Raw genomic sequence first — 15,497 nt, forward strand, 5'->3', positions numbered from 1 at the left:
CTAGTTCTTCTGATTTATAAATCAGGGCTCTTCTGTGAAACAAATCTAATTGTCCCTGTGTTGAGTCTTAAACCAACTCTGCTGATCTTAGAATTAGGTTTCAAGAACTTGACAGGTGATCACAAAAATTCCCTCGAGGCAATATGTACTTTAATAACAATGAATTAATCATGTATTTCAAGGCCTTATTAGCTTTACTAACAACTGTGTTTGCATTACCTTACTTATTTCTTACGATACTATACAATACGTGTCTTTATTATTCACATTTCATAGATAAAGAAACAACATGAGAGAGGTTAAATAACTGAAAGTTATCTGAAACTTATACATCAGTATATGAAACACAATCTGGCCCAGTTGCAAGAGCTCTACCATCAAACTTTAAAATCTAGCCCAAAGAAGCTATCACATAATCTGAAGATCTGAGAGAAATGATGAATTTTCCTATTTAGATCCTCTCTACTGTTATAAAATCAAATCTTACAAACAGAAGCAGGATAGCAGGATAATAAGAGCAGGAAAGAAAAACCAGCAAATTTTTCAGCTGCTTTTACATTCATTGTATTATAATTTTGCTTGAGGTATAGTGGCACGTACATATTTAGATGTGTTACTCATATTAGAATCAAATAGAAAGGCAATTCAACTTTTTGAAATATCCATAATATAAATTCTTTATTAATGCAGAGCACATTAAACAAACTATTTCAAATAGATAGTTATGTGATATATAGCAATAGAGAAACATTGAAATGAAAATCAACTATGTATAAAAACACGATTGACCTGAATGATGTATCAAACAGAAAAGATACAACAACAGCCACTATTCATGATTCCTTTTAAAAAGAATACACTTAAAAACCTTCAAAAATGTATCTCAGAAAGCATTCCTTTATAATTTTAACATTTTCATGTATACATTATTAGCTTGGAGTAGAGTTGTATTATTTTTTGTTTTTTTCCCCAAATTTCTCATATAAACTTGGTTTATAAATGGATAAGTAGGGAAAATTGCCAAAATTCTACTTGAGTTATAAATGTTCTGTCCTACATGCTCCGTATTATTTCTTTGCCTTTGTCTTTATGATTATGACTTTTTTTTTGACCACAGATGGTGCTCTCTTACCTTATTTGTATTCACTGCAGTGATGACCCAGACACACTGTGCGTTGCTGTCATACTGGAATGGAAAGTTGGGAGATGTAAAGGTACCACTTGGTCCTTGAAGATTAGAGCCACACGTTTTCACTAAAAGAGAAATTGCATTTTAAAAGATGAACATATGCCACATGTAAAATTACAACAATAAAATATCTTGCAAATAGACTTTAAATTCAAAATGACACAATTATAACAACATTGAAATACACATTATGGTATTCTAATGTCACTTATGAAAATATAGTGTTTATAATACCCTGGGATTCACAAGCTCAATATTTTCAAAGTTAATGGAAAACTAGTTATGAATGGAAATGTGAGGCATGATAAATTGTTCTCTGATTTTAAATAGGTGTGTTTAATTAGAGAAAGGCATATTTACCCCATATTGTGTTAACAAAAATACACAAAGAGAGTGAAACAGAGCCTTAGATTAATGAAGCAATCTAAAAAGTGTTTTTATTTGTGTTTGTTAAGTACCCTAGGACTCACAATCGCGCAGTTGAGAACCATCAATAGTAAAACTTCTCTTTCTGTACTTACAACTATGAATTAAAGAACTCAGACTAAAAAAAAAAAAAGTTACATTTAAGTAATTTTAATGAATTCCCACAAAAGTTGAAAGTTGTAGAATTTTCTGTTTTCTAACTCATCTTTCCTCTACTTAATAAATGAGCTAGTGACCATACTGTTTCTGTTTCTTAACTTGCTTCTTGACCACCACGAATTTCTGGATGCCACTACTTTTGATCTGGATTTCTTTGCCCCATTCTATCAAATCCTGCCCATATTATCATTTTCTAATCCATCAAAAATAATCTAATTCATGTGTAAATGATGAACAATTAAATGTATATTTTCATATGCACTTAAATTTGTGCATAGTTATCTTCATCACCACTTTGAAAATCAGTTTATGGACCTCCTAAAAGTTTGCTTGACATGGTCAAAGTCATGCTTCTAGTACATAGTAGTCAGAATTTTGGCCCAGGTCTTCTGACTCAAGTCTTGTTTTTTAAATCACTAAAAGTGTGTCTTTCTTGTATGTTACATGTAGATTTCTTTATTAGTTTCTTCTCTTTATAGCATAAATCTATTTCAGACAACTTTCCTGCAACTTGATGGTTATATCTTATGTTGATTTAATAGTTACAGTACTTTTAATTATATTGTGTGTATATATAATTTCTATATTTTAACCAATCAAATCATATTATTTTGTATAGAAAAAAATAATAAATTGTATTTTTCTTCCCTTACCATTATTTGCAATTCAGTCCTTTTTCTCATTTACTACTTAACTTCTTGTAAATATTCTGTGCTCACTACTCCATCTTCCTCTCCCCTTTCAGTCTTCAAAATATTTCAGTCTGATTCCCATTCTCATTTCATTGTTTAAATTGTTTTTTCAAAGCCAGCAATGAAATCATAATTACTAAATATAGTATCTCTTCATTTTTTCCACATATTTGATATCTCAGCAGTAATGCAAAGTATTGATAAGCTTTGAAATTCTCTGCCTTCCCTCACATAGTATTAAGCTCTCCTGATTATTTGCATGTATATTTTAAATAGTTGTGCTCTACCATATTATTTGTTCTGGTTTTATTTTTCCCATCTGATCCTTAAGCAGCATAATTCTAAATTGATTTAATCTCCTCTTTTCTATTTGTTCAATGGTTTCTCTGAATAGTTGAACTAATTCACTTCTATGACTGGAAAGGACATTTCTGTGTTGATAGCTCTCAAATCTACATTACCAATTTTGGCATCTCTCCTGATTTCTAGATTAGTTTTCTGTCCACTGGACATTCCATTAGATGCTTTTAGGAAGCGCTTTCAAGAAGCGCTTTCAATTAAACATTTCTTGAATAGACTATCCAGCTCCTTGCCTTGTATAATATATACTCCTCATGGTCTATTCTGTTTTCCTCCTTGGAAACATCTCTGTTTTGCTTCATCTCTTCTCTTCCCAGTGTCCAGCGCTTCTTCCTCATTTTTCTTGTACTGGTAATAGCTACTTAACCCCTTTTCTAGACTCCAGCTTCTCTCTCTGTTACATCCTGCTCACTCCTACTATATTTATCTTTCTAAAATACAGATTTCATTACCTAATTGCATGAAAACTTGGTATCTATTTCAGAAGGAATAAAGTACAAATTTCCTAATAGAGAATATAAAATTATTCCTATGAGGACCTAAATTTATTTTCTAGTACAATTACCCACCATTTTACATAGTCACACACTTTACTTGTGCCAGAACAGACATCTTGCTCTTCTTTGAATTTACTGTACTCGTTATAATTTTCTACATTTGTCATGCTGTTTTCCAGGTTTAGAATATTATTCCTTCTTACATTTACTTGCAGATATTCTACAAAACAAAGCCAAGGTGATGTGCCACTTCTTTCCATAAGAAGGGTTTTTGATTCTTCCACTAAGGGTTCTGTAATGGATTGTACAGTTCAGGGCACGTTATTTGAACAGCACATTTATACAAGTGTTTAGGTGCTAGTGGCCTGACAAGGAATGCAGCTTGAAAGAATCTAAGAACTTTATAGAAATGAGAAATTTATACCAATCACAACGCAATTGGTTTGTAGCAGCTATAACTTTCTGATTGAATATACTGCTTCTCTGAGTGGTACTTACTACTTTGTAATTCTCTGGCATCCTTTGTTTTCTAAACTATATACACACTTAGAATCTTTTGAAGTCAAGGCCTTGTTTATCATCTTTGTTAACTACTAGTGCAATGGCTTTCATGATGTACGTATGTTTGCTAAAGAAACAAATATTCAAGTTCTTTGGCACAGCTCTTAAATTAACTATAAAATACTGGTCTCTTCATGCTGATGAATAATCTTTACAAATATGTTTCAGAGTGAAAAACTGTCTTCTATGAAAATGATTTTATTTTTCTATAAAAACAAAGCAAAAACATTTATAAAATGACAAGTAACAATCACCTGTAAATATTTTGGTCTGCTTATCTGCTTCCATCCAAACCTGACAGTAACCACTTAACAAATTATCTGTCTACAGACATTTTTGTTTTGCGGCATTTCTTGTTTTCTTAATGTATTTGTGTGTTTTAACAAGTATAGCTAATTCTATAATATTAGTCTGAAGATATTTTTTGTATATATCATGACGACTGTTCTAGGTCAGTACCTCTAGGTTTTTTTCTTTCACAGGTTTAACAGTACAAACAGAAGCTGATAGAACTATTGGACATTTTTGACAGGCTTCCACTATGAGAACAGCACAAGATAATTTGGAGGTTTCTTTAATCCTGCAGTGGGAAATAAGAAGATATGTAGAACAGACCTACTATTTGAACAGAGTTGCAGCAGTTCACACATAGCAACACAAATACAATGAAGATCTTGGTACATTTACGTGTTACGTTTTATAGTTGAAAAAATCAAAACAAATTTATTATTATGGAACACCAAACTGCAAAATCTCAGTGGCTTACAACAATAAGTAATTTTTCTCTTCAATTCTATTGTATTTGTGCTTTATACTTGTGTTATTATTGCAGGATTAATTCTTAGAAGATTAATTAGTTACAATATGTGAGCATTTAAAAATTTGATGAATATGCCTAAATTACTCTCCAAAAATGTGTTCAGCATACTCCCAAAAATAATATTAAAAAGAGAACAGTTCCCCGTGCTGTCACCAAAATAATAATATCAATCATTATGCTTTTGTCATTCTCAAGAATGTCACTGTTTTAATTTCCAATTCTTTCTCTACATTTTTAGTACGCTTTAACAGAAGTCTTTATTGTTGTCTCTATTTTTTGTTCTGACTTTTCTCTTTGTACACTTTCTCTCATTTCAATTTTTTCTTACTGATTTATAGAAACTTAATATGTGTTACCAATATTAACCCTTTTATTTGTGCTACAAATATTTTCTTACAGATTTTTGCTTTTGATTTTGCTTTGAATTAATTTTTCTCTACAAACTTAAAAATATGTGTAAATCTGTCAGTGTCTTCTTTTAGATCTTGTATTTTGAATCTCATGTAAGAAAGATTTTCTTCAAATCTAAGATTGAAATACAACCTTTATTTCTCATACTTTAATAGTTTTATTATATTATAATTAAACTTCATCCGCAAATTGATTTCTTATGGGGCAAGGTAAAGGAGCATTTATAGTAAATTCTATATTATTCGTCATGAACTAGAACTACCATTTATATTATATTTATATAGACTGTACGTAAATGTATAAGAAACCCATATATGGATCTGAGCCTTTTTTCATATTGACTTACTGATCTATGATTATTCTTCTGCCAGTACCATATTGTTTTAGTCATTTTTTACATACATAGCACACATCTTCTCATTCTTATTCAGTTTCATAATTATATTGATTATTCATTAATATTTATTTTTCCACAAACTTTAGTTGTGCCCATTTGTCAAAGTAAAGGAGAACGGTGCCTGTATTAAATTATATTGATTTCATATGTTATTTTGATACAAATTTTCCACTTCAATGGAGTCTTTAATAACACAAAAGAAATAAATATATGTGATTAGAGTAAATGGACTATAGTAAAGTAGTACATTGAGAAATTAAGCTGAAATTTCTTAGTATATAAAAACGCCATACTTACAGTCTCAGAGAAATAGAAACGGTAGAAAAAGAAAAAGAACCTTGCAAATACACCAATGAATGTATGAAATCAAAACAAGTATTGGGTTATAAATAATATATGACAAATTTGGTCATTAAAGATTAGAACAAAACGTGAATGTCCACACTAGTGATATCATTCAATATTTTCTTAGTGGTTCCAGACAAGACAAAAAAATCAAAAAAAATTGAAAAGAGTTACAGAATTTGAATAAGAAACACATGTCATTATTTATATGTAATATAATTTTTCTTTCTTACATTCAAGAGATGTAATAATTTACCACAATATGCTGTATTATTTTCAAGAGTCCTATATGTTGGCTTTAAAATACATAATTCATATAAAATGTACAGGTTCTTTCTTTTTTCTTTTCTTTTCTGTTTCTTTTTTGGTAGACGGAGTCTTGCTCTGTTACCCAGGCTGGAGTGCAGTGTCACGAACTCGGCTCACTGCAACTTCCGCTTCCCAGGTTCAAGCGATTCTCCTGCCTCAGCCTCCCAAGTATCTGGAATTATAGGTGCCCACCAACATGCCTGGTTATATATATATGTATATGTATGTGTGTGTATATATATATATAGTATTTTTAGTAGAGACGGGGTTTCACCATCTTGGCCAGGCTGGTCTTGAACTCCTGACCTCAGGTGATCAGCCCGCCTCTGCCTCCCAAAGTGCTGGGATTACAGACGTGAGCCACTGAGCCTGGCTGTATAGGTTTCTTTTATAACAAAAATAGTTAGCAATTCAAATGGAAAGGCCCAATCTATACAAGCAGCAGAAATCACATATAATTTTGAAAAATATATTTAGCAAAAGACATATAAGATAGAAGTCTTATAAAGGTAACTATTAAAAAAACAATGAAAGGGCATTAAATAAAACTTGTAGAAATTGAAAGATAGAGCACATTCTGAATGGGACAGCTTGTTATCATAAAAATGCTAATATCCTGATTTAAGCAGTTTATAAGGAACTAAAAGGTTAGTTAATATTTATACATGTCCTATATTTATGATTATCTTAACTTTTAGTGCTTTAGACAGAGTTGCCATTTTATAAAATATTTTACTTATTTTATTCACATGCCACCTGTGTTTTTACAAAGGAAGATTAAAAATGGCTACCTTATACATTTTACAGTCCTGTTTGTGGAATAAAATGAACCAATATCTGCAGAGACATTGCAAAATACTGCTAACATCGATAGAAGTACAGAAGCAGAAGTCAAAAGATTTATTTCTAGCTTGTCTATCAATGTATTCCTATTTTTTCCTCCGGTAAAACACATACAGTTAACTATGCTTTGGAAAGGCCTAGGAATAAGGTTAAGTACAGTGAAATATGTTTAGCTTTAACTGTAACCTTGAGGCATTTAGATTTGTGCCAGATACAATGTTTCAACTACACAAGTAAGACAAGCTGACATTTTATTTTTTGGTTGAGTAAGGACATGATTTACAGGTTAAGGATTCTTTTTGCACAGAATATGTCAACTGAGGTCTGTCTATAGTTGTCTCTGGGTCCACTGTGCCCTGAAGTACCGTTTTTACTCTCTCCTGGAATTTTCCTTCTTGAATTTTTCCATCATAATTTAAAAAACAATATTGAAGGACTTTCATAATCGTGCTCCAACAGATTCCTAGAATTTGTAAATTCTGTAAAGCTCTTTCCACTCACTTACTTGTAATTCCTTAAGCACAATGAGAATGTTTACACTTTAAGACCCTAGCACTTTCTATTTTTGTCACCTGGCATAAGTTTCTACTCAAACGGTATTCCGTACATGGACTATTCTGATTAATATCTCTAAACTGTAGTTTCTTAAGTATTACCTTTACATAACACACACACACACACACACACACACACACAATTGTTTGTTGTCTGTTTTCCTCATTAGAATATCACATTGATGAAGGCAAGAACTTGGTTTTATTTATCATGGGATCTTCAGCACATAAAATTGTGCCTGCCATACAGAAGACACTCAATGAATGAATGAGTGAGCAAATGATTAGAATACTTAGAGTCAAAACAGAGATTTGGTTTTGTTTATCATTTGTGTCTTCCATTTTTTTTTCCCCTTTGGACTTTGGTAGCAATTCAAGCTTCTACCTTTAGGTGAATGTAGAATGTGGTAATTAATCCACAAAGGATTAATTAACATTGTGTGAACAAGCATGTCCTACTGTCTGCTATTCTAAGGCTATGTGTTAGGGTTGTTGAAAGATTTCTGGTAAGGAACATTTTGTTGTTGTTGTAAGGAGTATGATAGCGTATGTCATTAAAGGAGTTGTTAGTATGAAGTTTGTGGTTCATTTTTCATCTTTAGGATGACGTTTGTAGTTCTTGTATCTTCAAACCTTCAACTATCCCTGCATCTTCATGTTTCCACTTGAGTAAATTCAAACCACCTGGAACTCAGTTCTTTTTTTTTTTTTTTTTTTTTTTTTTACTTATAAACTCAGATAGTTGTACTGTGTCACCCTTAAGGTCTGATAAGCCTAATATGATCATATGATTATATCATGCAGTTATCTGTGTGTTCTGAATGGCTTTCCCAAGAGGTGCAATGAAGTTGATAGAGACTGAAAGTTGTATCCTTGCCCATTGAGGCCTTTACTATATCAGAGAAATGTTATTATTATTATTTAAACTGTTTGCTGACATATGTGTCATGAAAAATAATGAATCCACTAGAAGAATCAAATTTAATTCAAATGTATTTTCAGTGTTTCCCTTTTTGTGGTTGTTCACCTGAGAGTTAGTAAGTATTGTAGTCTTGCCCCTAGTAGAAGTAATTCCATTTCTATCTATCTTTACAGTGACTTCTTTGTTTATTAGCCAAGCATAAGGATGAATATTCATAGTATCATCGACTAACTTGACATTCTTTGAAAGTAACTTGGTATTGACAATGGCATAAACTATAATTCTTCTGCTGCACAAGATGTGATAGAATAGGCAATATTATTTTTTACTTAATAGTTTCTATTGCTTCTAGAAACTGTAGCTTGTACTTTGGAAAATTAGATATTCTAAGAAGATGTAACTATGCAACAAAAAGAATGAGTATGTATAGCTCAAATCTTGTGAAGTGAAAGTCAGGATAGCCCAGACCAAGAGAGATGGATCAATAAGAACTTACATATTTAAATGTTTCTCATTGGTCTCTGTTAGGCAAGACAACAAATATTCTTGGAAGAAAATATGAAATCACTGGAAATGGATAAATGTTGGTACCTAAAGATGGACAACTTTCAGCAGCCAATAATATTTGGATGTTGAGAGAAATGGTGTGACTATATCCCAGCAAGGAAAGGGAACTATCCCTGACTTCATAGAGGTAGGCCAAGACAAGTACTACCCACATGTTTCAGGTACCTTTCTAATCTTTCTTTGCTCAACCATCATCACTAGTATTTGAATTTTATTCTTACCATCCATTCTTTGCAACAAGGCTGATAGTCTGAGTTTCTATCATGGCATATTGTTCCCCTCAAATAGCCAAAGCAATCTTGAGAAAGAAGAGTTGGGGACATCACATTCCCTGATTTCAAACTTCGTTCATGCGTTGCTTAATGATGGAGATACATTCTGAGAAATGTGTTGTCAAGCAATTTTGACATTATTAAACATCATAGAGTGTGCTTACTACAGAAATCTAGATTGTGTAGCCTACTACACTATGGTATAGCTTATTGTTCCTAAGCTACATACCTTTTCACCATGTTACTCTACTGGATACATTGTATACAATGCAGTGTAGACAATTAGAACACAAAGATATTTGTGTATCTAAACATATCTAAACAAAGAAAAGGTAAAAGTATCTTTCAAAAAAATTAAAAATGGTACACCTGTATAGGAGCACTTACCATGAATAGAGTTTGTAGGATTGGAAGTTGCTCTAGGTGAGTCAGAGAGTGAGGAGTGAATGTGAAGGCCCAAGGTGTTACCATACACTAATGCAGACTTTATAAATACAACTATAAATTGTTTTTTTTAATTGTTACTTAAATAGTGAATTAACCTTAGCTTACTGTAACTTTTTTACTTTATAAACTCCACAATTTTTTAAACTTTTGACTCTTGTAACAACACTTAACTTAAAATACAAACACATTGCACAGCCATACATCATTATTTCTTATTCTATATGCTTTTTTCTATTTTTATTTTTATTTTTTACTCTTTATAATTTATTTAAAACTGAGACACATACACACACACATTAGCCTAGGTCTACACAGGGACAGGATCATCAATAGCACTGTCTTTAACCTCCACATCTTGTCCCACTGACAGGTTTTCAGGAGCAATAGTACACATAGAGGTGTCATTTCCTATGATGACAGATGCCTTCTCCTGGAATACCTCCTGAAAGAAGTGTCTAAGGCTGTTTTTACTGCTGAAAAAGTACACTTTTTTTTTTTAAAGCAGAAAGAGTACACTCCAAAATGATGACAACACGTATGGTGTAGTAAATACTTAAACTACTAACATAGTTGTTTATTATCATAATAAAATATTGTGTAGTATATATAATTGTATGTGTGATACTTTCACATGACTGGTGCAGCAGTTGGTTTGTTTACACCAGTATCACCAAAAACACATGAGTAATGCATTGTATTATGACGTGACAATGGCTACAATGTCACTAGGTGATATAAATTTTTCAGCTTCATCATAATTTTATGGGACCAAGATTGTATATGTTACACGTGACTATATACACAAAGTTACAGTAATCATAACAGTATGGTACTGGCATAAAAGCAGACAGATAGATCAATGAAACAGAATAGAAAGTCCAGCAGTAAACCCACAAATATATAGCCAACTAATCTGTGACAAGGTCACCAAAAATACAAAATGGGGAAAAGAATAGTGTCTTCAACAAGTGAGACACTTGTTGATATTGAGAAAATTGAATATCCACTTGCAAAATAATGAAATTGAACCCTTGTCTTATACTTTATACAAAAAAAAATATATCTTGAAATGGATTAAAGACTTAAATGTAGGATATGAATCCATAAAGGTCCTAGAAAAAAAAAAAAAAAAACAGGAAAAAAACTCCTTGACATTCATCTTGGGAATGATTTTTTGAATACAACACCAAAAGCGTAGGCAACAAGAGGAAAAATAAACAAGTAAGCCTATTATTGTGATATTGACAAGAGGAGAGAGTGGGGATTTTGGTGGATTCATTTTAATTCTTTATTTTCTCTCATGGAGGAAGAAAATCTGGCTCCTGGGACTGAGTGAACACCAGAAGAGGAAAATGACAGAGCAGTGACAGTGTGCTTAGCTATTAAATTTTAAAATGTGAATTTATGTTGTATTCCAGCCTGGTGACATAAACACATTATCTGTGTTTATGAGAAAAATTCTGTTGGTTGATTGAGAGGATTAGACATATTATAATTGCGTAAACTTCAATAAGCATCGAGCACTGAAAAATCTATATCATATATAGATTTTTGTCATATATGACAAAAACTGAGAGTACACAGTTATATCATAGGAATATATGACCCCAAAATAAAAATTAATGTTTTTATTATTTATTGATCAAATATATTTCTGGGTATGAAAACAAATACAATCTCATAGTTAAAACTTTGTTTGGATTGTGGTGTTTCCTCAAGGATCTACAGCTAAATACCATTTGACCCAGCAATCCCATTACTGGGTATGAACCCAAAGGATTATAAATCATTCTACTATAAAGACACATGCACATATATGTTTATTGCAGCACTATTTGCAATAGCAAAGACTTGGAACCAACCCAAATGCCCATCAATGATAGACTGGATAAAGGAAATGTCACAAATATAGACCATGGAATATTATGCAGCCATAAAAAAATGAGTTCATGTCATTATTTACCTTTTCAATTATTTATTTGTAAACCTTTATTTTAGGTTCAGGGTACACGTGGCAAACATTTATATGGGTAAACTTGTGTCATGGAGGCCAACAACCACATGAAAAAAAAATCAACATCACTAATCATTAGAGAAATGCAAATCAAAACCACAATGAGATAACATTTCACATCAGTCAGAATGGCTATTTTTAAAAAGTCGAAATAATCAGATAAAAAATATGACCCAGCCATCCCACTACTGGGTATATACCCAAAGGATTATAAATTATTCTACTACAAAGACACATGCACACGTATGTTTATTGCGGCACTATTCACAATAGCAAAGACTTGGAATCAACCCAAATGTCCATCTGTGACAGACTGGATTAAGAAAATGTGGCCCATATGCACCATGGAATACTATGCAGCCATAAAAAAGGATGAGTTTGCGTCCTTTGTAGGGACATGGATGCAGCTGGAAACCATCATTCTTAGCAAACTATCACAAGAACAGAAAACCAAACACCGCATGTTCTCACTCATAGGTGGGAACTGAACAATGAGATCACTTGGACTCGGGAAGGGGAACATCACACACTGGGGCCTATCATGGGGAGGGGGTAGGGGGGAGGGATTGCATTGGGGGAGTTATACATGATATAAATGATGAATTGATGGGTGCTGACGAGTTGATGGGTGCAGCACACCAGCATGGCATAAGTATACATATGTAACAAACCTGCACGTTATGCACATGTACCCTAGAACTTAAAGTATAATAAAAAAAAAAAAAAATTCCCAAACAAAATGACCACTCATATCTCAGAATAACTTTGTGATTTTTACATTGAATATTAGATCACATGTTTTTAATTCATTTGTGAAGACTGAGTGCTGGACAGTTTTCATTCCGAAAAATCATGAATCCCACAAATATTAAATGATTTCATATTCTGTTTGAAACACTATGCTGGGCACTGGAGGCGGAAAGATCAATAAGATAATCAAGGTCTTTGCCCTAGAGAGATTATATTTTATATAAAAAAAGAAATACTAAACTAGTAGATAAGGCTGGTCTTACAAGATGCAGTGGGAGTAAGTAACAGATTACAAAAGGCTATTCTTAGGAACTGATAGAGAAAAGGAATTGTGTTACTTACATATTTTATTTACATCTCCCCCCGCCACTCCCCAGTAATTTGGGAGTTTTTCTCCTCCAGCTCATGTAGAATTGAAGAACAAATTCATTTTAACCAAATCAAGGTAAAAGGTGTCTATTTCCATGGTAACATTTGATAGGATCTCATCTTTTAAAATGAATATATGATTATTACCATTAAAGATGGTTGAGTTGAAATGCTTTAGGGATGTGCTAAGGAAAAGCATCCCCAAGTTGGCAGATGTATACTCTTTGAATATAAAACAATGTGCTGATGAAATATTGACTTTAAGAAAATGAAATGGCTCAGGATAGTAAATAATTTATCAGAAATTATAGAAGATACAAAGCCTATATTAACGTGAATAGAAAATAAGTATTTCCAAAGTTGTAAAAAATATTTTCAAAATACTTCTAATAAGTTAGTAACCTAGGAACAAAGAAAATATGCAACAAGTGAAAAGCATTTGAGGCTTAATTTTCAATGAAGATCATAAAAGATATGCCATAAAAAAGGGTTAAAATTTGGAAGAAATATATTATAAAAAAGGGAAATGGAAAAATAGGAAAAGTGAGAAGACCAGCACTAGAAGTTAGAGTGGTGTTGTTTTAATGGACATACATAGGAATTGTAGAGAAAAAGTGAACTTGAAAAGAAAAAAAAGTGCAAACAACCTCATAACAGACTATTTCACACAGAAATAAATAAAACTCCATTAAATAAGAGACAGAGTTTTGTGTTGAGTGTCAAGATTTTAGTCTTTCTACACAATATTTGGTGTATACTTGCAATGGTTATGTTCAAAATACTTTCTCTTCCTTTTTGGGAGGAAGACTCTTAATAGTGTATGGGAAGAAAAGTTATAACCAAAATTATATTTACTAAGTTATGGTGAAATGAAATCCTACACTGTAGTTTCCTCCATAACAATTTAACCACAAAAATAAAGATTTACATAATGTATATAAATGTGCAACATTTTTCATGTGTTAGAATTCATCTTGTACTTATTTTCCTTTAATTTAAAAATATAATGTATGATATAATCCACTGGAAGATACTGAATTATTGACCTATCAAATACCTGTTATTAAACTATAGATAACAGGAATAGACACGTTATCTGAATCAGTTAGAATTCTCAGATTCTTGACAGTTGGTCATGAAATATACAAACACACATATCTGAAGGTGAATGATAAAACCTATTTAAACCATCATCTGGAACTATCAATAAGTAATTCAGTTTAACAGCATTTAAGTGAACATCCCAGTCTCTATGTCTTCATGAGAAGCTAATAAACTGTCAGAAGTGGAGTTACAATTAGGACTAATCTTCAGATACATCTGAGTGTCATCTGCATAAGAATGGGAGTCTAATCCATGTCTTCACTAGAAGAAAGCATATAAATGTAGACTAATAATGAAATGCACCCAAAGCAGGGAACTGGAAAACAGAAAAAATGCTGTGAAAGGAACAGAATTAAAATTAGCAAGAAGCAGACTGCACAGAATCAGATAAATCTGATTAAAATGCAGCAAATGCAATTCCTACTAAAGATGAGAAATATAATGTACAGATTTCTCAAAGAAGAAAAGGTAAGCAAATTCATTTTTTTCTAGTTCTTTGTTGTTTAAAATTTAACTTAGCCATGAAAGTCATGTTTATTTACAGCACTGCCTCCCTTTGCTCCTTGTTTCATTGAATCATCTCATTAGTATTAAGGATGAAAAGACATATGGTACTAAGTCAGCAATAAAAATAAGTCAAGTGAATTACTCATTTATTATGCTTTTCATAAAAATAAAACCAAATCCAATGTAGTCTATTTTTCCCAGTAAGAAAATAAGACATATTAGAAGGTGAGATAGGCGGTGGCTCAAGCCTGTAATCCCAGCACTTTGGGAGGCCGAGACGGGTGGATCATGAGGTCAGGAGATCGAGACCATCCTGGCTAACACCGTGAAACCCCGTCTCTACTAAAAATACAAAAAACTAGCCGGGCGAGGTGGCGGGCGCCTGTAGTCCCAGCTACTCAGGAGGCTGAGGCAGGAGAATGGCGTAAACCCGGGGGGCGGAGCTTGCAGTGAGCTGAGATCCGGCCACTGCACTCCAGCCTGGGCGACAGAGCGAGAGAGCGAGACTCCGTCTCAAAAAAAAAAAAAAAAAAAAAAGAAGGTGAGATAGAATGATATAAATTATTATGCACAATTCATGTAGAAAGCCTAGTGTTCTCAAGGTTATCCAGGAGGGAAGGAGTGTGGAAGAGAGATGAGAAGTAAGAACAGAAAGAAGAAGATAATCTGACTAAGAAGATGATGTATAGCGAAGAAGCCAGACAAAAACCTCAGACAACAAATTCTACAAAAGATTCAGTTTCAAGTTATTTGCCACCTTTGATGTGGACTGCCCTCATCCTTTCCCAAATTATCCAGGAAATTAAGTGAGCAAGTTCTGATCTGCACATTTAAAAACTGGTTTCTTTTTTTTTTTTTTTTTTTTTTTTTTTGCTTGTTTAGATGAAGATTGGAGCGATGTCTACTTGAATTTATGTAGAATGGACATAATCCGAAAAAAAAATCATAAAGCAGGAATTCGCCGCTAGAATTAACCATTAAA

At 32.6% G+C, this 15,497-nt stretch overlaps 1 protein-coding gene across 3 annotated transcripts in view; it reads right to left on the bottom strand.

Moving 5' to 3' along the window:
- Positions 1-15,497, bottom strand: part of CSMD3 (CUB and Sushi multiple domains 3) — a 1,308,251-nt gene that overhangs the window by 685,540 nt on the left and 607,214 nt on the right. For all 3 annotated transcript variants that reach the window (XM_030937706.1, XM_030937708.1, XM_030937707.1), the window contains one exon: positions 1,133-1,254. In XM_030937706.1, the coding sequence (XP_030793566.1) occupies positions 1,133-1,254 (122 nt within the window). The remainder of the gene's footprint in view (positions 1-1,132; positions 1,255-15,497) is intronic.

The sequence above is a fragment of the Rhinopithecus roxellana genome, chromosome 9 (genome assembly GCF_007565055.1).
Source record: "Rhinopithecus roxellana isolate Shanxi Qingling chromosome 9, ASM756505v1, whole genome shotgun sequence".
NCBI classification, from domain to species: Eukaryota; Metazoa; Chordata; class Mammalia; order Primates; family Cercopithecidae; genus Rhinopithecus; species Rhinopithecus roxellana.